The sequence below is a fragment of the Penicillium mononematosum genome, assembly GCF_028829835.1.
Source record: "Penicillium mononematosum strain IBT 11891 chromosome Unknown utg000003l:1.0-8172316.0:1.0-8177699.0, whole genome shotgun sequence".
Classification (NCBI taxonomy): Eukaryota; Fungi; Ascomycota; class Eurotiomycetes; order Eurotiales; family Aspergillaceae; genus Penicillium; species Penicillium mononematosum.
In genome coordinates this window covers 1,142,859-1,167,916 of record NW_026643273.1, presented here as the reverse complement: position 1 = coordinate 1,167,916, position 25,058 = coordinate 1,142,859, and the positions used below count along the sequence as shown (strand labels likewise).

The following is a 25,058-nucleotide window of genomic DNA, read 5'->3' as shown; positions in this document are numbered from 1 at the left end:
GCTATATCTCAGTCCCTTGTATGGCTGGGAGATGATATTCCCTATCATTGCCCATGTTATGTAGCTAACATTCTTAGGTTACATTCCCATGGGTATATCTTGCACTGGGATTGTTTAGCATTGACAGATGCCTATAGGGCTATTTATGTAACTCTAAGCTTTAACATAGTCTAGATATCTCGTTATGTTCTCATCAGATGGGCTAAAATGCCTTGAGATTCCAGTCAAGCCCTCAATATGCTTCGTGTTCCGGCGATGTCCAATATCAAACCGTATCAGCGTATGCACCATGGACAATACCAGACTTTTGATGCTCGATAACGCAGACGGCTTATTTTACGGCCTCGGTCAGGATAAAGTCGAACATTACAGGTAGTCGAACATTACAGGTTGGTTCCATACTAAAAAGAATTAGACGATACCAGACTCTTGATGCTCGATAACGTAGACGACTTGTTTTAATATGGAATCAATCTGCAATATTCGATCCTATCAACCGGATGTTTATGAACATTGGATGATACTTCACACAGACAGACAGGGTTAACAGCGTTTGAACACGTTGGCAACCTATACTACCGCAACAGCGTTTAGTAGCTTGTCGATGAAATCACCCTTTGTGAAATCAATTATCCTCCGTAGTGTGCAGGCAAGGCTCATCGCCGATGGTGTATTCCCAGTGAAACCAGTAAGGTCAGGTAGGGGCCCCCAAACATTCTGTGGAGGAATTGTAAGTATCGAATAGGCCGAACAGAGGATTTGGGATACCTACCACCCGCACAAGGATTTCCACTTGGTTTATGTCGTCCCTTACATATTCCCCAAAGGCAACATAAAAGTCCCATACATCGCCACGCACGGTACAACCTCCCAAGGGGGTAATATCAATATTTCTGTTGTGATGGCTTGTTAGCCATGTCAAATAACCAGCCATCCAGACTCCAAGCTCTATCTGGGATTCAAGAATATCGACATCGACGCTCTTCACCACAAAGCCTGGCCCTAGAAGTTAGCCACCGCCATATGTGTTGCTAATATGGCTCATATCATTTTCCTCTGCGCCTGCTGCTTTGTACTGGAATTTCCAGAGTGCTCTGGGAAACTCGAAAACAATATCGATACTGCAGACCAGAACTTGCGGCACATTGCAAGGCAGATAAATGGGGTTAATTAGCTCTCCTCGACTAAAGAGCCATTAGTAGAGGATTGAAGGAATTGTGGGCCACCGAACATACCACGACATTGCCTCTAATGGGGAGTCACCGATAGCCACTCTCAATAAGGGCAAAACGACCTGATCAACCAACCGGGCAGGGCTCCATGTCTCGTTCTTTCCTTTGAAGGAGACCTTACTGATCTCTGCCACCTTTTCCTTATCGGAAGGACTAAGGGGAGTAGAGAGATCTACACGCAAACGACCTAGCAGTTCGGTCGCTGGAATTGACTCTGGATCCTCATCGCCACGAATGAACCGAATCAAAGGGGTTGCAGAAGAACCCAGGGCTTTCTTAATATCTTGTAAGGTCTTTTCTTCAAATGTAATGAAGCTAGACTCTGAGTGAGATTGTGACCGAATATATGAGATACTGGTCGGAGCAGTAGACATGGTTGATGTATGGGACGTGTCTCTGAGATCTCTCTTGATACTTGGTGTGAGTATTGGCTCCGAGCTTGCTCTTTTGCGTTTAGAGGATTTTGAGCAAGTTGACTGGAACTTAATACTTTCTCGGACGCTGTCAACCCAGTTTCGGACTGAGGAATTTTTGACATCCTCCATTCTCGTCACACACGTAGGTCACGGATATGAATGTCGTGGGTGTAGCAAGGCTGTTGGCGTGGGATTGACTAGGAACGGGCCTTTAGCGGCTTTTCGGCGACTTTTGATAGGGTATGCCCGTTCTATAGAGAAGGGAAAACAGGCCGATGTTGCAGTGGACATAATCAGAGAATGAATGAAGAGCGAAGTCAGAAAACAGAAAAGGAGTGGAAATTTCGTGATACTGGACAAAGTACGTCACAGATGAAATTGATAGTAGGATCGGGTCTTTATTTATATAGAGAGAAAGTCAGTATAGAGATCTTTCAAAAGAAGCCTGGGACGATACCTATGAAGGTTTATATGAAGATACTGTTTATGCATCCAAGACAAAAGTGTTCTGTCTAAAGAGGCATGGGGTCTCAAGCTTGAGGCTTGTGATTGAGAGCCGTGTTTCACCACATGCTGTTGTACGAGAAGTTCAGGTCAGGAGAAACTGAGACATAAAATAGTAATCTCATTGCTCCCTAGACAATAAACATAGGGTATCTATATACACTAGCCTGCGGGGCACATTAAAAAGAATGCCAAAGTCTATAAAATCACCTCCCAAAATGCATTTTCATGTGCAACCAGAAAGACCAAAACGAGAAAACTTCATCGGATACAAATTCATCAGAGTCATACACATATTACACGGATAATTTCTCCGTTGGTTCGGCATTGTGAGTGCCAAGAGTTGCTCCATCATAAGTTCCATCGGTAACATGAGAAGGCCCTTGAGGGGCACTGCAGGAGGCGTCGTTGGAGATATCCTGAGTTCCATTAGAGGGCCCAGGGACATCATCGGATATTTTCTCAGGATCGGATGGTGTTGATGGTTGGCTTTGCTTATCGCGAGTCCAAGGCCAAACATTAGCCTGAACGGACGCAAAGCGGGTACGTGCAGTGGGCGCGCTGATATCGTCAACCCAAGGAATGCCGCCTTGTCCACGGTTTTCTGCCCATGCCTTCTTTTCACGACGCAGGTCACTCTGAACCCAGGGGATTGTGATCAAGGTCCAAACAATAGCCCAGGCAAACGGAAGGGTCCAGCCCAGCTGTATGTCAAGTTAGTCTGATTGCAATGTGAGATTGAATTGAATTGATTCCAACTTACCGTGAATGCAACGTTTTCCTGAACGGTGAAAATCACTGCAGTAATGGCGGCAGCGAAAATGATAGATCCTCCACTCCAGAAACAGTTCATTTCGAAGAGCATACGGCGGAAATAAGGACTCGATAAGTATCGAGTCCGGAGAGCATATCGATATATCTGTCCACCACCACCGTCGACTGCTACCACGTCTTCAATAAGCGCGTACAATGCAGTCGGCATGACGGAGCCTTTGGGCGTGGAAGAAATTCGGAACGGAGCCTTGAAGCCCATCATACGGAATATGTCGAGGGAAAGGTAGACGATGCCGAAGTAGAACATGACGGTGGGTAAGACCATCGCAATGAGGCGTACTGTTTAAGCGGTCAGTACGAGGTAATGGCGCAAGATATTATAATGGGTTTGTCTAACCATAAGGTTCTTCAGGTACCGATCCACTGCGGACTTGTTAGCTCATTGCTCATCCTGCTTCCATGATAGATGCTAGACCTACACGACCAATTCGACGGCCAGAATCAACCAAAGAATGGTGAAGTTGATTTGGAAGAAATCCAGCTACGGAGAGGTATCAGTTAATAATAGTCCATGATCAATCCTAGGTCGAAACGTACCCATGATACGCGGGAGTTCAAGGGTCGAGCGCGCGAGTTTTTGCGGAATAAATGATGAAGGCGGTAAAAGTATTCAAAGACCGAGACTCCTCCAAGTGACGCGGTGACGATCGAGAAGACTGCACATCCAAATTAGCAACGAGAACGGGGTGTATCTGTTCTACCATGCAAGACATACCCACGTTGTGTGACAGATCAGTGAGATACCAAAGACACCAATACAGAATCAATGGCTGAGCCAAGGTATCAATCACAAAGATAGTCCAGAAGAACGCGATCGACTTCTTCCTTGTATGCAACGAGTATGGGAGCGGAGGAGGCTCGGAGGCTGTTGGGACGGTTCCTTCCTCCATCGGTGTGGCGATAAGCGGACGGTGTTGATAGGTTCGGAGGGACACGCGGTAAAGGCTTGATGAAGGAATAAGGGGTTATTAAGACATGGTGCGAATATAATGATAAATCCGAATGGATTTCCAGAGAGAAAGAATCCAGGAAAACGGAGTGAAGAAGAGGCGAATATGTAAATTGTAAGCCAGGAAATTTTGGCCGGAAACAACGGAGACGGGTACTTCCGTCGCCATACTAACTTGGCTGGGATGGTAGGTACCTGATGTAAGACCCTATGATGTCATTCAAAACAAGTATATACCCACACAGCCTTGAATCAAACCACTGCCAAGTGGGCAAATTTGATATTTTTTGTCTTATATTTTCCTAGTGGATTGATGTTCTTGTCTCTTACTTGTCTCTGAGCTTCTGATATTTGTACAATGGCTGGGTTATTCGTTTAAGAGTCCACCTACATGTAGTACGTATGGTATCCCACACAAAAGGAGAATCTGGGATTGATGTCAGTATGCGGTAGACATGCACCATTCATACGGCGTGTAAGCTAGTGAATAGTACTGCGTATAATGGGTAAATATGCACAATAATGCAGAAAACAAGGAATCGAGACCGGAAGAAGAGTCACACCGGTCCACTCGGATGCCGATCACCTCGGGAGTTTATGCTTGTTCATAAGTGCCCCTCTATATATAGTAAAAGAATGTACAAAGTAGCTACACCGTAGAACAACATATGTACTACATATACCACCAATCGAACATCCAAATACGATTTGCTTTCACCCCCTTCCAAAATGAGAATCAGCGCATGGATGTGAAACATTGGCCTCGGCGTTAGCAGTGGTGGCGAGAACAAATTGCACTATGGATATCTGCTTCTGTACTTTAGATCCAAACGCAAATAAATAATTTCTTAAAAATTAGTTCAATGGAACGTTGATAATGGAGCATTTGATAGTGCTACAAGATAGTTACTACATAACTAGGCCATGTTTGTTATTATAAATGCCTCACAAACGAGGCATCAAATATAACTATTGAGACAGATAAGATAAGGTCATGTGACCTGACAATCGCATTGCAAAAATTGGACGCTCGGCGTTCGAGTCCTCCCCCTTCAAAAAATTTCTGTCCTTCTTTAATTCTCCCTCACCCCATCACCTTTCTTTTATCATTTTTACATCCATCCTTCTATTCAAAAAAAGCTATGTAGCCATGCCTGGCGTACAACATCTTATCGACTTCGTGCTGAACGAAGTCGCACTCTGTGGCAACCAAGGTGTGTATAGTCTCTTCACTGGGACCCACTTTTCCTCACCCCGGAGACGCATGTCATATCGCATTGTGGATTTCAAATGTCACCGAAATTATGTGAAAAAGCCGCCTAGTCTGAGGAATATGTTGGAAATTCCTACTATACTTCCCCTGTCAGGACTTTCTCATGACGGGGTTGACTCTGCGTTCGTGTGGCGCGGACCCAATATCGATCTATATTCTCCTTCTCAAGCCCTGATTGGGTGTTTTTACTTTTAATACGCAATCCCTGGAACATAATGCTAACAGGCATCAAGGCGCATCTTTATCCGATCTACTACAAGCCGTTGATGATTTCCACACCCAACCTCACAATGGGCCTGCAATAAACCAAAACATTGACCATCGTTTCAAAGCCAAAGTTTGGTCCTGGCTCACGGCTAACCCAGAGGTGTCTATTGGTCAGCACAATGAATGGAACCATCTCACCTTGGATGAAGCCGAGCGTCTTGACTCACGAAGCGATGATCCCAAAAACAAAGGTCCTGAGGCCAACCAAACCGCAGATCAGAACCCTGATTTACCGCCGCTTCGAATCTTCGTCTCAGAAGAGAGAGCCTGGCTTGCCATCACTGGCCATCCACCAGATGACTCCAAAGTACTACCTCTCGAATTTGTCTTATTGTCTGTGATTGCTTCACGCAAGTCAAAGGGTATTGTGCAGCCGGACCTAGTGAAGATCAGTGGCCAGGACAAACGGTCTGTTCCAAAGCGTACCGATGCGTTGCAAAGAAAGGGCTACATCGACAAGCGACCAGTTCAAACAAAAACGGCCCGAACCAGCCTCTGCACGCTGCAGCGATTCTATCGCCACATCACCAGTGATCAAACGAAAGAAGAACCGGAATCGAAGAACATGATTGATTTTGATAGCTTCAACACCACCCTGTTCGACATTCTCCGAGAGCATCAACTGATTGCACGAAATGATTTGAAGCGACTCTTGGGTTTCAATGACCATTGGCGTTGGAAAGTTTTGTCCCGTGCCCTCCGCAAATGGGAGCGGATAGGTGTGGTACAACGTGTGAGAGCTGAATCACAATATGAAAGAATGCATCCTTGCGTGAAGCTTTTACGGGATCCCACGGAGCAAGATCTGGCCCTCTTCCATGAGTTTAATTTCGATGTCTTGAACAAGCACGGGGTGCGAACCAAGGGAACCAAATTTACCCCAGACCGAGACGAAGACCTGGAGCTGGAGGGCCCAAGCAAAAGATCTCCTAGCCCGGGAGACGGTGGATGGATCTGATCAAAGAGCATGTCGGGGATGCTGTACGCATCGTACCGTCTTGGACGCCGGATCGTAACCTCAACAACCAAATCTTTGACATTGTTGAAAGATCAGGCACAACAGGCGTCACGAACCAGGTAAGTGCCTCACTCCCAAAGGTGTATATTTTCTTAGCAACTAACATAATCAAGACTCTGAACTCGACCTGCTTTGGGTCCTTTTACAGGAGGCCTGCTGAAAGTATGGTACATCGCTTGGTTGACCTATGGCAAGTGGCCCAGCCACTTCATCTGCGCCATTACGCCATTGTTCGAGATTTGGCAATGAAAAAGACCATTATGTATTATGTCCACTACTCGGCAAACAACTTTGCAAAGCTCGTTGAAGCTGGTCAGGCATCATGGGAGGCCGTTGAGATTCCAGCCAAGAAAGCCAAGTCGTTAAAAATCGAGGCACCGCCTTTTGGTGCGCTGCCTCAACTTGATGAATATGGATTCCTCAAAAAGCAATTTCCGAAGAATATGCTGAAGGATCCAAATTCAACTCTACTCGACGGGATCATGGCTGTCAATCCGCCCAACTATCTTCTTTCTTCGAGCGATCCGTTTGTTGTTGAACTTCCAGACGGTCAACATGGTATGATTGCCCACTCATCTCCCTGGTTTCCACAAGAGAAACTGTGATGAATCTAACATTAAACCGCAGTGATCCGTACCCGTATCGATAAACTCCCGCCTGGCTCCAAGCAGCAGTATGAGCCTCGTTTCCGGCCCAAGGGACGACCAAAAGGCAGATTGAACCGCGCGACTCTAGAAAAGCGCGCCAGGGAATTAAAAGCCAAAGGACCCAAGGCTAAAGAACCCATAGCTACAGAAGCTGCAACTAGACAACCCGAAGCTAGCGAAACGGAACTCAGAGAATCTCAGGCCTTGGAACCCCTGGTTGAACCCAAGCTGGAGCCAAGCCAAGGTTATGGCTGGGAATATGTCGATGAATCCCCGCGAGCCAAGAAAGCCAAGATCAAACATGACAACCTTAGGGGATTATCAAAGCAAGAGAAGCTTGAAGCACTTGGCATGGATGAGGGTTGGACTGAATACAAAGCTCTTGTCATGGACAAGCCTGCTTCTGGTGTGTATGTGACTCCCCACGGCCGAAGAAGACCAGTCGGCAAGTCCCGAGGTCGCCCGAGACAGAGTCGAATTGCCATCTTCAAATCGCCAAAATTAGCGTCAATCCCTTGGTTTGTCAAGGACAAAGATGACACAAGTGATGATGACAAGGTTGGAGATGCTGCTACCACCAGTCGAGCATCCGAAAGCCTTGGCCCTGAGGCTGCACCTTCAGTTATCGACTCCGAGGGGCCCGTCATGACCCCCACCCCGGTAACTTCCAGGCGAGCCAAGCGACTTCTACCTAACGACTCAGCCGTCTCACCCACACCATCCTCGGGTTCCAAGACCAATGATCAGAGAAGCGGGAGACCTACGAAACGATCTCGACTTCACAAGGCCCAAACTGGAAGCAATGAAGGACCCTTGGATGATGCCAGCGGGATATTGCCCGAGGATGCAGTTCCAGCACCCCAAGAGGGTCCAATCAAAATGAGTACACCACGCCATCGTGACAAGAGTGCCAGCGTTCATCTACTCGAAGACCAACAATCTGGAACCCCATCAAAGCGGCGCCGCGTAGAATCCTCCGAGCGCAGTGGCAACGACCACACGACTTTACAATCCCCGACACCCCGTCCATCTGACATCCCGACACCACGATCAGGCTCAGTGGGTCCCCAAAAATTCAATTTCGGCGCCCACGTCACCAAGCCTGCAAAGAAGCCACGAGTTCGGAACAGGCTCAATATCCGAACCATGAAGATTCCAGAGGAAGGATCGGAATATTCTAAGCCTTTGATTGAGAGAGGTGGATCCATCAGTGTCCTTCGGAGAAAGCTCATCATGGAAATCATGGAAAAGGCCGATGGTGTATACCCCGCGGGCACTGCGATGTGGTATCCTTTTGTCACTGCATGGATGAAGTTTCATCCCAATGAAAAGCCAGACATGCGAACTATCAATACTGCATGCAAGCAATTGATTGATGCCGGCCAGCTTCGGCAGCTGACTTTCAGCGGCCGAGACACGAGAAAAGTGATGGTGACAAGGACGTTGTTGTTGAAGCCTGATATGTCACCAGATGATCCGTTGGTGAAGGAGATGCAGAGCAAGATTCTGGCTACTGACTTCCACGAGTCGCGGCCCTTCTTTGCGGCCAATGTCGAGCTGGATCCAAATTTGACAAGAAATAGTGGTCGACCACACGGTGCACCTCCCCGCGCGCAGAGATTCTCCTTCCCGGTGGAAGAAGGCACTCATGTTCACTTACAACAAAAGCCTCTTTCCATTGTGAACCTAGAGGCAAGAAGAAGGAGACAGGCCCAAGCGAACTTCATTAAACGCCTGGAAGCCCAAGCCAAGGCTGCCAAGGCTGCCGAAGAAGAGGATGAACTGCCTGACTTGCCTGGAGTTCAGCGACTCATGACGCTTGCACGCCCTCCTGAATTGGACCTTGATTCTCACCCGCACACATCAATTATTCGTCCATATGTTCGAACAGGTATACGTGGTCCTGGCAAGCAGCAAAAGTTTATCGTACATCCCAAACGGGTGATGAAACCGATTTCTGCCATCGGAGCCTATGCTATGTTGATGAATCCGGCCCAACAATTTGAGCCAACCAGTGGGACCTTCTCCACAGGGTCGTGCTCGGCCAAACGTCGAAGGGCGAGGCCGATGGCAGCAAAACAGCCGGTTTTGGACATTGAGAAATCTGTCGATGAGTTATCTAGACTGGCTCGTGACGAACCGGACTTGCCGGAAATCCCCCTGGCTGTCAAACCCAGAGTTTTACTCTCGAGATTTATTCAGAAGACCAAAAAGATACTCAAATGGGAGCTTAATCACCCGAATCTCTTCGAAGCGAACCTTGAAGGCCAGCAGTTTATCAACCGAACCGTTCAGGATGGTTTCAAGCCAGCGCCGATCACAGACGATATTCGCTTTGCTACTGACATGCCCCCTCCAAAACAGCCTCAAGTGGAACCAGAGCTGCCAATACGGCGTAGCGAGATCCGTCGCCAGCGCCAGCCCCTGCCTCAGCCTCTACCTCAGCCTCCTCCAACAATTACTCCGAAAGATGAGACGCCGAAACGGACACCAAAGCCGAGAAGGACTCGGGCTCCTCGGGCCCCGCGTGCCCCTGTTACGGACCGCCGCCTGGCCAAGCTCGATGATACTACAACAGCCGAGAAAGAAGCACAGTCTGCGACCCCTAAACGCATTCGCCGACAGCGATTCGTGCGCCCTATCTCTGAGGATCTCAAACAAAAGTTGGTGGTTGCTCTTGTCGTCGTTCGTGTGCTTGCAGGCGGAGCGGAATCAAGAGTGATCGATTGGCCTCTTGTGACGAAAGCTTTCCCAGATCAAGACTCGTCTTTCATCGAAGCACGAGCTCGTCAGATACTCAACAAGAATCGCTTGCAGATTACGAAGATGCATCGAGATTTCCAAGAGTGCTTCCTTGAGGCTTATGAAAAGGATGAAGTTCCGCGCATTGACTATTCCGATTTAGATGGCTATGACTGGCCTGCCCTGGTTGATTGGGCAAGCACTAGGCTCGACTTTTCTCCGTCCGAACGGGCTCCGGACCTCCCAGCAACACGGCAGCAATTCGACAGTGTTTTCGAACTACGCGAAGATGCACTTACGGCAGGCGATGAACTGTACCAGGCTGTGCATGGTGTCACTATCAACCACAAACGCAACTTGATGGCGCGGAATCCGTTTGCTGTACCCGTGGATGGTGAAACACGCACTAAATCGGCTCTACGAAAGGTTGATATGGCACAGCTTGAGGCTGCGAAGACATGGGTCCGTGCAAATATCATCACCGCTGAAGAAACCTATCGACCCAACGAGTCGAGCGATATTCTGCAACGCTTTGGTGATCGACTCATCACCACTGCGACGCAGGAACTGATCAACGAACGTGTCGTCAGCTCAACAACCCGTGGCCGCATCAATCCAGGTCGCAACTACGATATCTCAGAATATTTCCTGCAGACGCTGAGCCGCAAACGTGCCGTGGAAAGCACCCAGTTGCGCCGTGCCGCTCATTTCAAGTCAAACATATTGGATATTCAATTCCGCACTACCGGTGCATCCGACGTCGAGTACACCGCAGAAGACGGCGACATACTCGCGTTGATCAATCTCTACGCTTCGGGTGCTATTCAAATGCGACCTCGCGACGCTCCCCGCGCTAAGTTCGGTCTCACCGATGGCGGATATGAAACTCGGCAGATGGACAAGAAACGCTTCCGTTTCTCTGTCGAGGTTACTCCCACCGCAACATATCGCTACGGTAACCCCGTCCATGGCAAAGCTGCAGCCGCGGTCCTTCCACCAGCGCCTTCGCCATCAGACACGAAAATGCCGCCTAGAAACCCCCTTTGGTATGACATCAATGGAGAGTTCATACACCGTCTGTGGGATCTGGTGGTTGGCCCTGTCCTCGGATGCCTGGTGATGCGCCCCGGCATCAAAGCCGGTAACATTTCTAACATGATCAGGCCCACCATGGGCCCATGGGAGACTGTGCTGATGCTACAGTGGCTGGAGGAAGTCGGCATTGTCAAGTCAGACGGCGAGGGGGAGACGGCTTGCTGGACACTACAGGAGTCTTGGTGGATGATTCTATCTTGATGGCTCATCCTCGACTGAAATACGGTTTTCCGACTGAATTTGAATGTAATCTTATGTACAAACATACTTGCTTAGGTGGACTTCTCAAGATAAGTTACGAAAAATAAACAAAAAAAAGAACAAGGGAATGCTTCATTTCAATGATGCTTTGTGCTTGATTTCAAAAACTATCTAGAGGGATATCATGGATCAACTCCTGTAATGTAATCACAAACGCCCGCATGACCGCCGAAAGAAAGAAGATGCCTAATTAAACCCCAGAACTCTTTACAGATCGTCGACGTTCGCCACTCGGCGCAATATCAACAAGACAAGAGCAATGATCACAACAATGATAGCCCGGTCTAGCCAGACACCTTCAGATGGAGACTCCGTCGAAGCCAGATGAGAAGACCTTGTCCGCGTAGGCATAACAGCTGTAGCCGGAGTTTGTACAGTAGATAGCGGTGCCTGTGGTTGTGGTTGTGCCACGGGCACCGATGCAGACGCAGAAGGAGCCGAAGCAGATTCCAGAGCCGGAGTACTCTCTACAGCATCACCCCCTCGAGCCTGATGCTCACTTCCAACAGGAACAGCATTCCCCCCAGAAGCCGGGGCAGCAGCCTCAGCCTCGGCCTCGACCGTCTCCCGCTGGCCGTCGACACCAGCATCAACACCAGCACTCCCATCCAGAGCAGCAATCCCACCCTCAACCTCGATCCCGCGCTCCCGACAAACCCCCCCACAGCTCCCTCATAGCCTCCAGATTCCCAACCCCACACTCACGACAAGACCACCCAAGCGAGAGTCGCGCATACTCTCTGCGCAGCTCGTCACTCCCCTCCATCCCACCAACCTGACCCTGACTCTCCGAAGTAAAGATCTCAGACCGGATCCCCAACAGCGCAGTGCGGCACCCCCCAAGCCGGCTGCCATGTCTCCTCGTGGTGGCCGGAGATGCTGAGGCAGATTTCGCGGTTGACTTCGAAGCGGCCGGAGGGCGTGAGGAAGCGGAAGGAGGGCGGTCGGAGTGGGTATGTGGCTGGGAAGGTGATGCGGCCGTGGTAGAGGCCTTGGGCGTAGGGGGATGGCGAAGGTGGACCAGCTAGGGTGAAGTGCCAGTCGTGGAGGTTTGTGTCGCTTATCGGGGCGGCTGTGAAGTATGGGCTTGGGTTTTTGTGGAGGTCGCTGCTTTCTTTCAGGAGGCGGCGGGTTGAGGGGAGGACATTTTTGTCTTTTTGTCTTTGTCTCTTTGTATGCGATTGGAATTGGAATTGGAGGGGAATGCTAAATTGGACTGGGAGGGAGAAGCGATAAGTTGGAAGATGACAGTTGTCTCAGTTTTGCGGGGATGATGCGATTGGGCAGTGGCAACGTTGTTATGTTACAGAATAACTACGATGTACAAAGTACAATAGTATGATTAGCACATATCCTATAGATGTAGACAGTGTACAATAGGGATAAAGTCTTAATGGTCATAAAACCCTTGATATGATAAATGCTTTCACAATGATACACATACAACGCCTGCAACATGCTACATGGAAATGCTACGTACAATCACTTTGTCTTAGTCCCAGGCCCGCCATTCATCAGTGTCATGGCGTGTAGCCTGCTGGCGGCCAGCGCCCGGATCCAACAACCCGTTCCCTTCCACATCATCCCCATAATCACTATCGCCAGGCCTCGGCCGCGGCGACCGGGGTGCAAGAGTCTGCATCGATACAGAGGTCGGAGGCCGCTCAGGTGTGCTACCGCGGTTTGGCACCCGTTGCGGTTGTGAAGCGCTTTCCCTCCAACTATTACTGTTGTCCAAATTGCGCTGGTACAACTCGCGGTAGTATTGTTGCTCCTCGGTGGATTCCTGCTCTCGACGCTGTCGCATGCGCTCACGCGCTTCTAGGAATTTAGGACTTGGCTCCCACCGCCAGCCATCGCCGGTTGTGTTGCAAATAGGCACAGCCCAGAGGAGCGGCCGGGGACCGAAGAGGTGGAGCAGGTTACGCCGCCAGCCGAGGTCAAACGCGCTAGGCATTTTTTCGTTGTCTTCGTCGTTTTGATACTCCTCATACCGTGAGTGCTCGCGCTGTCGCTCCATTTCGGCATATGACCGGGTTAATGCTTGCTGTGCTGGCGTGAGACCGTTGCTCGAGCCGTCCGGAGGCCCTGATGGGCGCGGCCCAGGAGATATGCCCTCTTCGGCCCGGGTCACTCCCGGGATTGCGTTGGCGTGGGCATCGATGATCTGATTACCATATCCTTGCAGTCGGCTGGATATGCTTTCCTCGCCCGGCTCGCCCCAGTAGTTATTGTTGGGCGGTTGCTCATTCCGCTGTCTTTCTAGCGCTTTGCGCAAAGGCGACACGTACCGGGTCTTTTCCAAGCATTCGATGGTAGTGGTACCCCGTATAGCCAGACTGATATGCCAGGCTGTGAATCCACCCAAAACCAATCCAATGATGCCACCCAGGATAGCCAGCAGAACTACATTGACCGGGAGAATAGTATCCATGTACTGGGTATCGTTCAGGATCTCGGTCCAGACCCAAACGGCCGCAATGCCAAAAACAACCCAACAGAATAACGATGTGTAGATCAAAAACAGCAGGAATGCTTTGTAATTATGCAGTCCAACGCAGGTTGCCAGCCAGGGACAATGGTGGTCCATCTTGAGGACGCATCGTTTGCATGTCGAGCAGTGATGCGCGCGGTCCGGTTTCGGACACTGGCATTTTTTGCAGTACCGTGATTCACCAGTCGAGGTGACGGTATATGAGGTGAACTCCGGGTGTTCGGAGGGAGGAGGGCGCTGTACTCATGACGGTCGGCACCGCGACTGGTAGAAACCGGTGACCCCGGATCGGTGAAAACGGCGACGGTGTATGAAAAGTTGAGGATGACATAGAGGGAAAATGCGAGGATGGAGCTCGGGATACCTGCCGACATGTTAGTATACCCGGATACATAGACCCGTTCGAGTCCGGGCGTTATCCTGCGTACCGATCCAGTCACTGCGTGAGGGTCTGACGCCTATGCTGACAGCGACGTATACTGCCCATGTGGTGATGCCATAGACGAAGGCGAGTGGAAAGCAGCTTGCTGCTGCGCAGCAGTATCGTTCACAGCGGAGGGCCCAGGCTCGAGGGCGTCGTTTAGGCCACGAGGGCGAGGTCGGGGGTGACGAGGCCAAGGTGGCCATGACTGAGAGTTTATGACACGGGGGAAAGAAGGTTGCACATGAAGAAGTTTGACGGGATCGATCCCATTATAGACACATTGGAAAATATAAGACAAGTTTCAGGCGTGAATTGAGGGTTACCTACAATATGCGATGAGAACAGTATCAGGTGAGATGTACGGTACGGTAAACTGGGTACGGTAATATTGACATGCTCCGCCACAACCCCAGCCACATAAGCTGCGTACATACACGAAGTATAGCGTCACAACAATTTTCTATTTCCGGCATTGTACCATTTTCAGGAACAGGAGATATCCTTAAATTAAGATAGTTTATATTATTTTTGTGCAGTTTGGTATACTTGTGGATATAACAATTCTATTTACAGTGATAATGCTAATAGATCCATCGAAGTTATGAGGAAAAAGCGCAATGCAAACTTGTTCTAGAACGTCGAATTAAAAAGGGAAAAACGCTGAATCAACTTGGCATGTTGTTCTGGTCACACCAGCCATTGACGTCCATACAACTCAACCGGTAGCACCAGGAGCAGTTCGAGGAGGGGTATTTATAGAAATTGACAATCAACATAATGAACCCAACGAGGACCGCAACCAGGGCGCCAGCGCGGACTAGCCACCACAGCCACCAAAGAGGCTTACGGCCCTTGAAGAAGTTGAGCGGGCCGCTTGTAGAACCCGGGGTTTCTGCCGAGCTGGAAGTGAGACCCCGCTTTCCCTTGAAGAAATCCATGAAGGAGGTGGTCTTTTGCTCGGGGCCAGCTTGGCCGGCTCCGCTCATGGCAACATATGGCTGTCGTGCCAGGCCAATCCGCTCGCGGAGAGCGTTAGGCGAGCGCATGATAGTCATGCCAATGGCAAGACCCATGATGAAGCCACCAATGTGGGAGAAGTTGTCCAATCCGGGGAGGAGACCAAGAACGAAGGAGACACCCACTCCGAGGACCATAATGATAAGCTCAACCCACGGAGATTCCCGCTGGGGCCACTCATACAGTAGGTCAAGAAGGTAAAGCGCAAGGATACCGAACAGGGCGCCCGAGCAGCCATCACTGGGATCGAGCTGCGCGGCGTAGTTTCCACCCAAAACGAACCCGAAGATACCACTGGCGAAGTAGGTCAAGGTATAGCGCCACATACCAATCAGGCGCTCCATGTCCGCGCCCATGGTCATCTGAACCAACAGGTTGAATCCGATGTGGATGAATCCTCCGTGCATGAAAATGGGGATGATGAATCTGTACCACTGATTGGGAGCCGGCTGATCATCCGTTGACCCTCCAATACGGGGGTTGGGAACACCGCCAAAGCCACACACTTCGGACAGTGTGCACCCCGTTCCCGTCACCGTCGTCGATGTGGCATTTGGACAGAGCCACGGAATGGTATGATTGGCATTCTGGACCCCCTCAACGTTCTTCATGCACGGATTGTAGCGTGCTCCCATGTAGATTTGGACGTACGGTGAGGGCCCGATCATAGGGTTGAAGGTGGGTTTCGTCTCGATGACTGACCCTGTCAACTGGGCTGGAGCGGGAAGGATTCCGTTAGTTGATCCCGAAATGCTAGAATAGTACCGAGGCAGGAACAGAACTCACCATTCTTGACCAGTTCGATAATAAATACGATGATCTGGGCTAATGTCAAGATGTACGTCACCCAGGCAATCTTCTTGCTGAAAAATCCCTTCTTCTTCCGGCTATCACGTTGTCGGCTATCCTCAATACCCCCTGGTGATGGAGGGTACTGCGTCTGTTGGCGCATCCAATCTGGATTATTTCCATACTGGGCGTTGGTCTTCAAAGGGATGTTTTCTGCGTAATTGTCGCCTTCCGTCGCCCGTCCGGCTGTCTGGTAATGTCCATTATCCGATAGAAATGACTGTTGACTTTCTCGGTTGTGATAAGGGGTTGAGGGATCGTCGTGGTTGTAGCTTGGGCTCGCGTAGCCAAATCCAGGAACTGCGTGCGGGGTTTGATCTGTCTTCCCCGGAACAGCTTGGTCGTAGCTGGGGGGGTTGTGGGATGTTCGTGTGATAGTATTCGTTGGAGGCCATGGTGCCTGGGGCTGAGTCTTTGTTTTAGTTTCCGGAGCAGAACGACGAATCCATGAAACTGTCCAAAGCGTTGTAGAGAGCTTAAGCGATGAAGGGTATATATAACAAAGAGCAACCCAAGAGATGAAAGAAAGGTGAAATAGAAGTCAGGCAGTCACATTCGAGAAGTTATTTTTGGGCCGATCTACGCAATGTCAGCAATGCCAGCCGCGCGGCTGGGGCTTTTCACTCCGCCCTAGTAGTGGACCTGAATACAGGGAACTTCTATGGTAATGATAGTACAGTAAAGTACATTCGTACTTCATAATCTGTACTCAGTGCACTCTTTTTTTTTTTGGTAAAAAGAATTTCAATGAATTTGTGCTTGATTTTTAAAACATGCTTAGATAATACATAGTAAACAACTAGCCTACCTAATTAGGACTAGTTGCCCTCGATTTAACGAACTTTCTTTCCCAAAGTGGGGGTTCAGACAGACAATCCACGTGACTGTGATTTTATTGGCTTGATCTTGGATGCCGCCTTTTAAGTCGACATCCTGCCGGGTCTAAAACAGCCCAAGAATGAGCTTATATTGTGCAAAAATACCAAGGCAATCATTGCAAACCCCAGAATGTCTTCCAAAACTGGAGCCTCATTATTTTGGAAAGCTCTGTAGTTTAGGAAAATCTGCTCCTCGCCAATCCTTTGTAGGGTGTGGCTTATGGACAGTTAACTCTATAACTATGCATCTTTAAGGCACTTTACGCAAGATTATCCCCCTAGGTCCAGTCTCGATTATACCTAGGGTAGAAATTTGAATCTTCTCCCTCAGCCTTTGACAAAATAAGTCAGCATATTAAGGTACTAGATAGGGCTCTAATGATAGGGAACCCTGCGCGGTCGCAACCTTTCTAACCGAATTGGATAAAACAACAAGTACAGATATTCATGAATATAACAGTGCCAATAAAGACTAATGCGTTCAAATTAATCCCTTAGCTGATCCGAGAGGTCTATAGTTCGGAGATGTGATCGGCCCGTGTCTTCTTCGGGATTCTGCCGCTGATGTCATCGCCATGTTTCATCTTCCCCGCGCCTGCGACATCAAATAGTCAACACCATCACCATGGAGGACCCTCTTGTTCAAGCATTGCCTCCGGCTACAGACTACCTGACCTACCTTACTCTGTTAGAATATCAGCTAACCCCAGAACGCCTGCCGCTTTTGCACACTCTCCTGCAAGATGAGAAGCTTACGACGAACATCGGTTGGGACTTGGTCAAGCTGCTCCTGCCCATGCTACCAGCGTCCACAGAATGTCTACAGGATGTGGCTCGACTAGGAAATCCCCGAGAAGTCATCTTGCGCGTTTCAGAATCTCTGATGCAACTTCAGCCGGAGGACGAGGAGGACGAGGACGAGACGGCTGATCAGGGGCTGCCCCTGCACATCCTACAGTTCAATTGCCTTCTCGGCATGCTCTCAGTACTTCATACACGGATCCAGACAAAAGCCCCAAGTCGGTTCATAGCAACCTCCCTCCAAGCAGCGCTGGAAGCGTATACCACAATGGCGACCAATGAGACCACCCTTGCCTTCCTTGAGTTCTTCCGCGAAGTGTCTCCCACCAAGCGGCCTGCGCCACCCCCCAGAGCTGCTAGTGAGTCGAGCGTGCTGAAGGTTGCCGCTGCCTCCGCGCCAGACCCCGAAGCCGAGGTATCCTCGCCCTCTCCGTCTGCTGATAACGAGACGCTCCTTGTTCGGAAATTTATACAATTCGGCTTGCTTGAACTGCTGAAGTCATATCTCTTGAGCTTCTCCAGTCCAATGGATCCGGGGATGTCGTGGACTATTCGAATGCAGGAACACTTGCATCCGGATCTGCGGCTACCGGCCGCCCAATCGCAGACTGAGGCATATGGGTCGACCAAGGAACTCAAGGAGCGCGATATGGTCATGGGGAAGCTTATGGTAAGTGACATCAAATTATGGATGGCAACGTGTCATATCGCAGGATGATTAATCTGACGTTGCTTTTGCTCAGGCTTTATCACGAGACGTTGTGATTGATAACGAGGAACTCCTGTCAATCATATCCGGATGCCCGACAGATCAAACCGCGCAACTTGATTTCGACGAGCCTCCAACAAACCCCGATCAGATTCCGCTAGAACGGCATGGTTCACTCCTGTTACTAGCGGCTCGGGCTGCAGGAGCAACTCTCTTTGCCTCTGGGCAACCGCTTCGTCAGGTATCTGTTTTCCCTGAGCTGGCCCAAATATTCAAAAACTTTGTCGGCGGCCCCACCAATCTCGACGAAGTGGCTTTTGGCCAACCCCATGCGCTTCTCGACTCCCTGTTAGCTTTGACCGTCTACGCTCTGCAACAGCCTATCGAAACCCCATCAAGCGATACGGAGTTCAAGGATTTTGTTGTCCTCTTGACTGCATGTACAGCACGCCAGACCCACGGCATCGTTCGCCAGATCCCAGCCGCCATTGTCCAGAGCCACCCATCGCCTGAGACACGGTTTAAGCTCATACACAAGATCTTGGAAGATGATCGTCTTGCCCCTGCGCGGGATAGCGCCATCGCATGGCTGAAGGATGAACTGCTCCGCAGCCCCACCCCATCTTCCGACAATATCTTCCAAGATCCGCTCTACTTCTGGGCTCTATTCCCGTCCCTTTTCAAACCGGTCACTGCCGCCACCTCAGCGTCCGATCTCGTTGCTATCTGGTCACGTCTTACTCAGACTCAAGGTCCACCGCTTCATTCCGCATTGAATCTGTATTACTTGCTGCTTTCCTCGCCATCGCTCCGCGACCAGCTTCATCTCGAGAAGACCGTCAAGTTCTTCCGCAGCCATGTGCTCACCCCTCTCCGGCAAGTATTCCGGAGCTTCGAGGATGATCTCACTGCCAAGGGAGGCGAGGGGGTCATCGAAGCTGCAGTGGGCGAGGAAATGTGCCAGATTGGCAATGCACGGTCTGTGGGACTTATTGGTCTTACACTAGATCAAATTGAGGAGACAGCCAGCGATGCATTTGGTTCCGATGAAGGGGATCTCAGTGAATATTCCGAAGCGGAAGAGGCTAAGGTGTATGCGATCCGGAAGAAGATGGATGTCTGGGAATAAGTATAGAACCAGGTTACTTGTACAGAATTTTGGCAGTATTACCAGGTGTTTGAGGCAATACCAGTAGCTTATCTCGTGTTTAAGCTCAAAAGTAGCTAAAGTAGGGGTTGTAGGGCCATTATGTCATTATGATTAATATGCAGTTAATACTGGGAAAAAGACCACCTGGGCAGGAAAATGAAATCAGGGAACAAGTAGAACACGCATAGATTAATACATATTGCGATTGAACTTGTTTTCTAACGATGGCATGGCTATGTTGCCACTAAATTTCCGCATTCGAATTCTCATTTATCCACAGGTCAGGTTTCGGGTTACTGTTTCTGTACATTCCCTAATGACTGACGCAAGATCGACATTCGACCTGTCGTTCCTGTTATTGCTATACTGCCTAAGACAAGTATTCTCCATTTCGCATCTCAGGTTATCTCTATTCCCTAATAGGCATTCCCGGACGGATTCTCGGCGCGCGTCATGTTATCGTTCGTCACCAGCGGTGCGTTAGGTAGTATATCTAGAGTATATCTAGAAGGGCATGGCTCCGAACACGCCAGCTTTGAAATTCATATAGACAATGCATGGATCCAAAGCACACTTTGTCCCCATCACAGATTTGTATGAAATCTTCCATGTTACACCGAGAGCAAGGCAATGATGTTAGCAGCCCGATTCCACGGACGCGGTGATATTCGCCTCGACAAAATCGAAGAGCCACCATGTGGGAAAGGGGAAGTCAAGGTATTTCAACCATATCGCATGTTGATATCTAAATCTATATGAAATTTGCTGATATTGTTTTCTGTAGATGAGACCGGCCTACGTCGGAATCTGTGGTAGTGGTAGGCACTTCCCCAGACTCTGAAGCATCTCGATCTATTAACATAGAAAGACCTCCACGAGTACACAACCGGTCCCGTTCTTATCCCGAAAACTCCACACCCCATCACGGGCACTAAATACCCCGTCACTATGGGCCATGAATTCAGCGGCATTGTTGTGGAAGTCGGCGACGATGTAGAACACCTCTCCGCGGGCCAGCGAGTAGTCGTCCGACCGACTATTTTTGACAAGACCTGTTCTTCATGCATAAAGGGCATTCAACACTGCTGCGATAATATTGGGTTCATCGGTCTAAAGTGGTAAGTGTCTCATATCTTTTTCATCACGGGGTCGCTAATTCGGCTGATAAAAGGCTATGGTGGTGGTTTGGCCGAGTATATCATCGCCCCTGCTGAACACTTCTACCCTGATTCCAGACAATGTCTCCCTGCAGTCAGCTGCATTGGTAGAACCACTCGCGGTCGCCTGGCATGCGGTTAATATATCACCTTTCAAACCCGGTGACAATGTTCTAGTCGTGGGTGGAGGCCCTATCGGCATCGGCATCGTACAGGTTCTCAAGGTGCAAGGCGCCAGAGAGATCATAGTGGTCGAGCCTACGGAACATCGCAGACGACTAAGCGAAGCCTTCGGCGCGACGCATCTGCTGGATCCCCAAAACGTGGATGTTCCCGAGACAGTGCTTCGACTGACCGATAACATCGGTGCGGACGTGCTTTTCGATACTGCCGGTGTGGAGGGAGCCCTGAACGGGGCCATACCGGCATGTCGCGCCCATGGAACAATCGTCAACGTTGCGGTGTGGCAGAAACGACCTGCTGTCCGTGTGAATGATTTGATGTATAAGGAGGTGAACTATATGGGTGCAGCCCTCTATGATAATACATCCTTTGAGGATGTTATCAAAGCGATAAGCTATGGTAAGCCCTGTTTATTGATCAACGGACTGTGGAGAGGCTGATGGATCTTCAGGCCAATTGAATCCCGACAAGATGGTCACTTCGAAGATAACGCTGAGCGAGGTGGTGGAAAAGGGATTCAAATCTTTGCTTGAGAACCGGGATGAACATTGTAAGATCTTGGTGGTTATGAAAGGCTCGGGAGGCACTGGGCGACAAGGTGGTTTTCGTTGAGCCATAAGTATCGTGTCAAGATGTACAAGCGTAAATCTGCCTTGATACATATTGTCTAGCCTGCTCTGTGCGCATCAGAAGCCTTTCAATGAACTGCAGGTACAATATGTACTTATCAAAGTCGCGTTATGGTAAAAGAAAACGAAATCGCCTTAAAAAAAGTAGTAAATTGTGCTTTGGGTTCAGGCCGACCAAAGCGGCAAGCATCAAGTTTCCTAATATGGGTAAATCCGGTGCCGCTATAATGCCCTGCGGAGGTGGCGCCGGTCGGGGCCCCAGGGCCGATAGTCTGATCGACAAGCATTCACAGCCTATAGGTCTACGAGTATATCGCAGCCTACCACCTTCTATGGCGAGCAAACGCCCTCGTTCGGATTCCCCAGAGGCATCCTTTTCTCGACCCCGCCGCAAGGTCACGGAGCCAGACCCGCCTCCCCTTTCCCGTATGAGGATTCAATCTTCTCGTTCCAAACAAGATATGTCGGAATCCACGCGTGCAGCAAATCTAACCGCAATGCTTGATCGTATTGATCGGTACACCACAAGTGCAGAAAGACCCCACGATGAAATCCTCCAAGCATCCCTTAAAAATTTCCTCGAGATGTTGCCACCAGATGGATGCGCCGAGCTCTTGAAGGACATGGATAGCAAACCGGGAGACGAAGGCCTGTATGAGGTTTTCAGTAACCTCTACACCGGCCTGAGATGCCGGAGTAAGTTATGATCCCTGACTCAGTCTTAGAAAAAAAAAAAAGAACTTATAAATCGGACTACTTAGTGATGTCGCGCTCAAAGCCTCCCTCGCTTACCCCATCTCCGAACCCAAAGCGGCGCGATAATGCCGAAGCACTTAGCGCGAAGATGGATAAGCCAATCAGCCGCGACCGAAAGTTCAAAACAGCCTTGCTAGCAAGAGATGGATACAAGTGTACCGTGACTGGTCATTTTGACCAAGGCCGATATGAAGAACTTGGTTTGGATTCGCCCGATCTTAATCCTACGGATACACAAGGGGCTCATATAATTCCCTTCTCATATGGATTTTGGAATACAAGCCAGGTAAGATAACTTTCTCTCTAAGGTAGTTGATATGAATGCTAAGTTTTAAATAGAGCTTACCTCCCGATATAGCTACTGCTTGGGAAGTTTTGTACCGGTGCTTTCCAGTACTCCGACGCCTAAGATTCGACTGGGAAGATATCAACAACCTTGAGAATGGAATCACCATGGCTGAATGGATCCATTCAAGGTTTGGAAAATTTCGCCTTGCTTTTAAAGCAACGGTTAGCTATTTATACCTTTCAAAACAAGTGGCTAGGTACTGATTAAGAGGATACAGGAAGTCCCCGATCAATATGATGTCGAGATATTTGGACCGATCGGCAATGCGTATCGCAATATGATTCCCGATCGGATCACTTTCACAAACCACGACTCAGCAAAGGACTATAAGCTTCCCAGTCCAATCCTACTGGAGTGCCATTACATTCTAGCAAAAATTCTTAATGCTTCCGGTATGGCCGAGGCATTCGATCATGATTTTGATAGATGGGAGGCCGTAAAGGAATCAGTCCATAGCCTCCGCGAAGACGGGAAGACGGATATTGGCAGTATCTTAGGATTATCATTTTTGTGCGATGATATTGCTAGATAGGGGGGGATTACAGTGAGTTGAATTCTTATATTGTATGGTTTTGAAGATACATGGCTATTCATGACAGCAAATAAAGGAGCAAGCTCAACTTCAAGTTAATAAGGAATCCTTACAGCGCTTGCTAATGTTAGAAGGGGGATAGTTTACTAGATTGAAATCGAGTTAGCGAATATTAGCTTTTAGGATATAACATAGATAGGAATATTTAAATTGATAAAACCCCTAAAAAATGGACATATGTAATGATGCCGACATCATTGGCCGGTACGCTTAGTAATTTACGGATGTAAGGCTGCCCGGTATATGATGGAAGGTATAGCTCATCTAGAGCTGTCCTGTCTCTTGGAACGGGAATTTTGGGAAAGCAGCATGACCCGTCATCATGACGATTATCAATAGCCTCCATCTGACTGGTGCATTTTCTTGGGTGATCTGAATACCTGCAATGCAAGATACCGATATTCTGGAGTTTCCAAGTTTTTGCGGCATAATTCGATCATAGTCGTGTCGTAAGTTGGACTGATTTCAGGAAATTAGGTCATCTCGTTGGCTATAAAAGAGGCCTTAAAGTATCTTGTATAATTGAGATTTTTTGATATATCATTATGTCGTTGCTTTTACGTGGCCTCAGAGTAACTAGCACCAACCGCCTCGCTCTACCTACTTCAAGACGCACGTTTGCGATATCTTCTATTGCCATGGCACCCACCATCAGCGATGCAATTAAGAAGGATCACCGAGAGATAGAGACGTATTACGACAACATCCTCAAGGCCCCAGACGAGACCGAGCAGACAAAATGGCAAAACCAGTTTACATGGGAACTGGCACGGCACTCCATTGGAGAGGAGCTTGTCGTCTACCCGGCCTTTGAGAAGTACGTGCCCAACGGCATCGAACTAGCCAACAAAGATCGCCAAGAGCATCAATCGGTATGGTACACATACCCATCATCTTAGGAACATGGTTAACGTGTACTCAAGGTCAAAGAGCAACTGAAGAAATTCCAGAATATGAAGCCTTCGGATTCTGAATTCATTCCTACCATCAAGTCTCTGATGGAAGATCTGTCTCAGCATATCAAGGAAGAAGAGACGGATGACTTGCCTAAGCTGGAGGACGTCCTCTCGCAAGAGGAGAGTGAGAAGTACTCGACATCCTTTGGAAGGACCAAGATGTTCGTTCCATCCCGTTCTCATCCCAGTGCCCCAGACAAGCCACCGTTTGAGACGGCTGTTGGCCTTTTGACCGCGCCGATTGATCATCTTTCCGACCTCTTCCGCAAGTGGCCTCACACCTCGGGGATGCCCAATCCGTCTTCGAAATGAAGATGGACGAGTGTCAGTTTCTTGCACTCGCACTCGCTATGGTGGGCTCGTTCTCATAGTTTGTGCTCTCCCAATATGTTGTATGGAATAATGATTCTATGTGATCTATCAATCTCGAATGAACATCTACTTGTTATGTCCAGACTTTGAACGCGCAATCATGATAGCTATGTGACGGAATTGTATAGTTATGAAGCGAACCCAGATTCACCAAACCATTGTCTCTGTTGGGGGGTATTTATTACCTAGGTACAAGATGATGATAGGGGTAGAGGCTATTTAGTAGTGAACCATATATTTAGTATCAAGCTTAATCTCCACCCTATGATATAAGAACCCCGTGTATTTACAATTAAACTATCTATAAGGTAAAGATCTAACAGTCAGCATGACCAGGTTTTGGATCATTGGATTATTTTTCGAAATGATGCCCAGATGTGTTTTGAACTTGATTTGTGTCCATGACATATGCCAAGCTTTTCCCATGCTGTGCTCTAAATCAGGCTTGAAGACTGCTTATCGCAAAGAATATAAGTTTACGTAGACATCCAGGAAATAGAAAAT

At 48.9% G+C, this 25,058-nt stretch overlaps 10 protein-coding genes across 10 annotated transcripts; 5 read left to right on the top strand and 5 right to left on the bottom strand.

The window, feature by feature from the left end:
* Positions 1 to 570: 570 nt before the first annotated feature.
* On the bottom strand, positions 571 to 1,606 carry N7519_005365 (uncharacterized protein; the record flags this gene model as incomplete). Its single annotated transcript, XM_057292141.1, is given in 4 exon segments — positions 571 to 717; positions 773 to 1,002; positions 1,018 to 1,184; positions 1,236 to 1,606. 4 exon segments carry the CDS (start codon positions 1,604 to 1,606, stop codon positions 571 to 573), a joined length of 915 nt encoding a protein of 304 aa, XP_057146952.1.
* An 842-nt stretch (positions 1,607 to 2,448) lies between these two features.
* N7519_005364 (uncharacterized protein) lies at positions 2,449 to 3,876 on the bottom strand (the record flags this gene model as incomplete). The annotated part of the gene is made up of 6 exons (XM_057292140.1): positions 2,449 to 2,856; positions 2,916 to 3,265; positions 3,324 to 3,349; positions 3,406 to 3,467; positions 3,524 to 3,642; positions 3,702 to 3,876. 6 exons carry the CDS (start codon positions 3,874 to 3,876, stop codon positions 2,449 to 2,451), a joined length of 1,140 nt encoding a protein of 379 aa, XP_057146951.1.
* Positions 3,877 to 5,085: 1,209 nt separating this feature from the next.
* On the top strand, positions 5,086 to 11,178 carry N7519_005363 (uncharacterized protein; the record flags this gene model as incomplete). Its single annotated transcript, XM_057292139.1, has 5 exons — positions 5,086 to 5,149; positions 5,442 to 6,419; positions 6,440 to 6,552; positions 6,607 to 7,051; positions 7,121 to 11,178. 5 exons carry the CDS (start codon positions 5,086 to 5,088, stop codon positions 11,176 to 11,178), a joined length of 5,658 nt encoding a protein of 1,885 aa, XP_057146950.1.
* A 267-nt stretch (positions 11,179 to 11,445) lies between these two features.
* On the bottom strand, positions 11,446 to 12,696 carry N7519_005362 (ubiquitin-conjugating enzyme E2; the record flags this gene model as incomplete). The annotated part of the gene is made up of 3 exons (XM_057292138.1): positions 11,446 to 11,883; positions 12,048 to 12,399; positions 12,683 to 12,696. The coding sequence occupies 3 exons, from the start codon at positions 12,694 to 12,696 to the stop codon at positions 11,446 to 11,448; spliced, it is 804 nt and encodes a 267-aa protein (XP_057146949.1).
* A 34-nt stretch (positions 12,697 to 12,730) lies between these two features.
* On the bottom strand, positions 12,731 to 14,359 carry N7519_005361 (DHHC family palmitoyltransferase; the record flags this gene model as incomplete). Its single annotated transcript, XM_057292137.1, has 3 exons — positions 12,731 to 13,828; positions 13,915 to 14,096; positions 14,161 to 14,359. The coding sequence occupies 3 exons, from the start codon at positions 14,357 to 14,359 to the stop codon at positions 12,731 to 12,733; spliced, it is 1,479 nt and encodes a 492-aa protein (XP_057146948.1).
* Positions 14,360 to 14,821: 462 nt separating this feature from the next.
* N7519_005360 (rhomboid family membrane protein) lies at positions 14,822 to 16,417 on the bottom strand (the record flags this gene model as incomplete). Its single annotated transcript, XM_057292136.1, has 3 exons — positions 14,822 to 15,888; positions 15,960 to 16,322; positions 16,357 to 16,417. The coding sequence occupies 3 exons, from the start codon at positions 16,415 to 16,417 to the stop codon at positions 14,822 to 14,824; spliced, it is 1,491 nt and encodes a 496-aa protein (XP_057146947.1).
* A 1,108-nt stretch (positions 16,418 to 17,525) lies between these two features.
* Positions 17,526 to 19,539, top strand: N7519_005359 (uncharacterized protein; the record flags this gene model as incomplete). Its single annotated transcript, XM_057292135.1, has 2 exons — positions 17,526 to 18,371; positions 18,445 to 19,539. The coding sequence occupies 2 exons, from the start codon at positions 17,526 to 17,528 to the stop codon at positions 19,537 to 19,539; spliced, it is 1,941 nt and encodes a 646-aa protein (XP_057146946.1).
* A 1,195-nt stretch (positions 19,540 to 20,734) lies between these two features.
* N7519_005358 (uncharacterized protein) lies at positions 20,735 to 21,512 on the top strand (the record flags this gene model as incomplete). The annotated part of the gene is made up of 2 exons (XM_057292134.1): positions 20,735 to 21,299; positions 21,352 to 21,512. 2 exons carry the CDS (start codon positions 20,735 to 20,737, stop codon positions 21,510 to 21,512), a joined length of 726 nt encoding a protein of 241 aa, XP_057146945.1.
* Positions 21,513 to 21,732: 220 nt separating this feature from the next.
* N7519_005357 (HNH endonuclease signature motif containing protein) lies at positions 21,733 to 23,166 on the top strand (the record flags this gene model as incomplete). The annotated part of the gene is made up of 4 exons (XM_057292133.1): positions 21,733 to 22,225; positions 22,291 to 22,571; positions 22,625 to 22,795; positions 22,852 to 23,166. 4 exons carry the CDS (start codon positions 21,733 to 21,735, stop codon positions 23,164 to 23,166), a joined length of 1,260 nt encoding a protein of 419 aa, XP_057146944.1.
* Positions 23,167 to 23,771: 605 nt separating this feature from the next.
* Positions 23,772 to 24,494, top strand: N7519_005356 (uncharacterized protein; the record flags this gene model as incomplete). The annotated part of the gene is made up of 2 exons (XM_057292132.1): positions 23,772 to 24,098; positions 24,150 to 24,494. 2 exons carry the CDS (start codon positions 23,772 to 23,774, stop codon positions 24,492 to 24,494), a joined length of 672 nt encoding a protein of 223 aa, XP_057146943.1.
* Between the last annotated feature and the right edge of the window lie 564 nt (positions 24,495 to 25,058).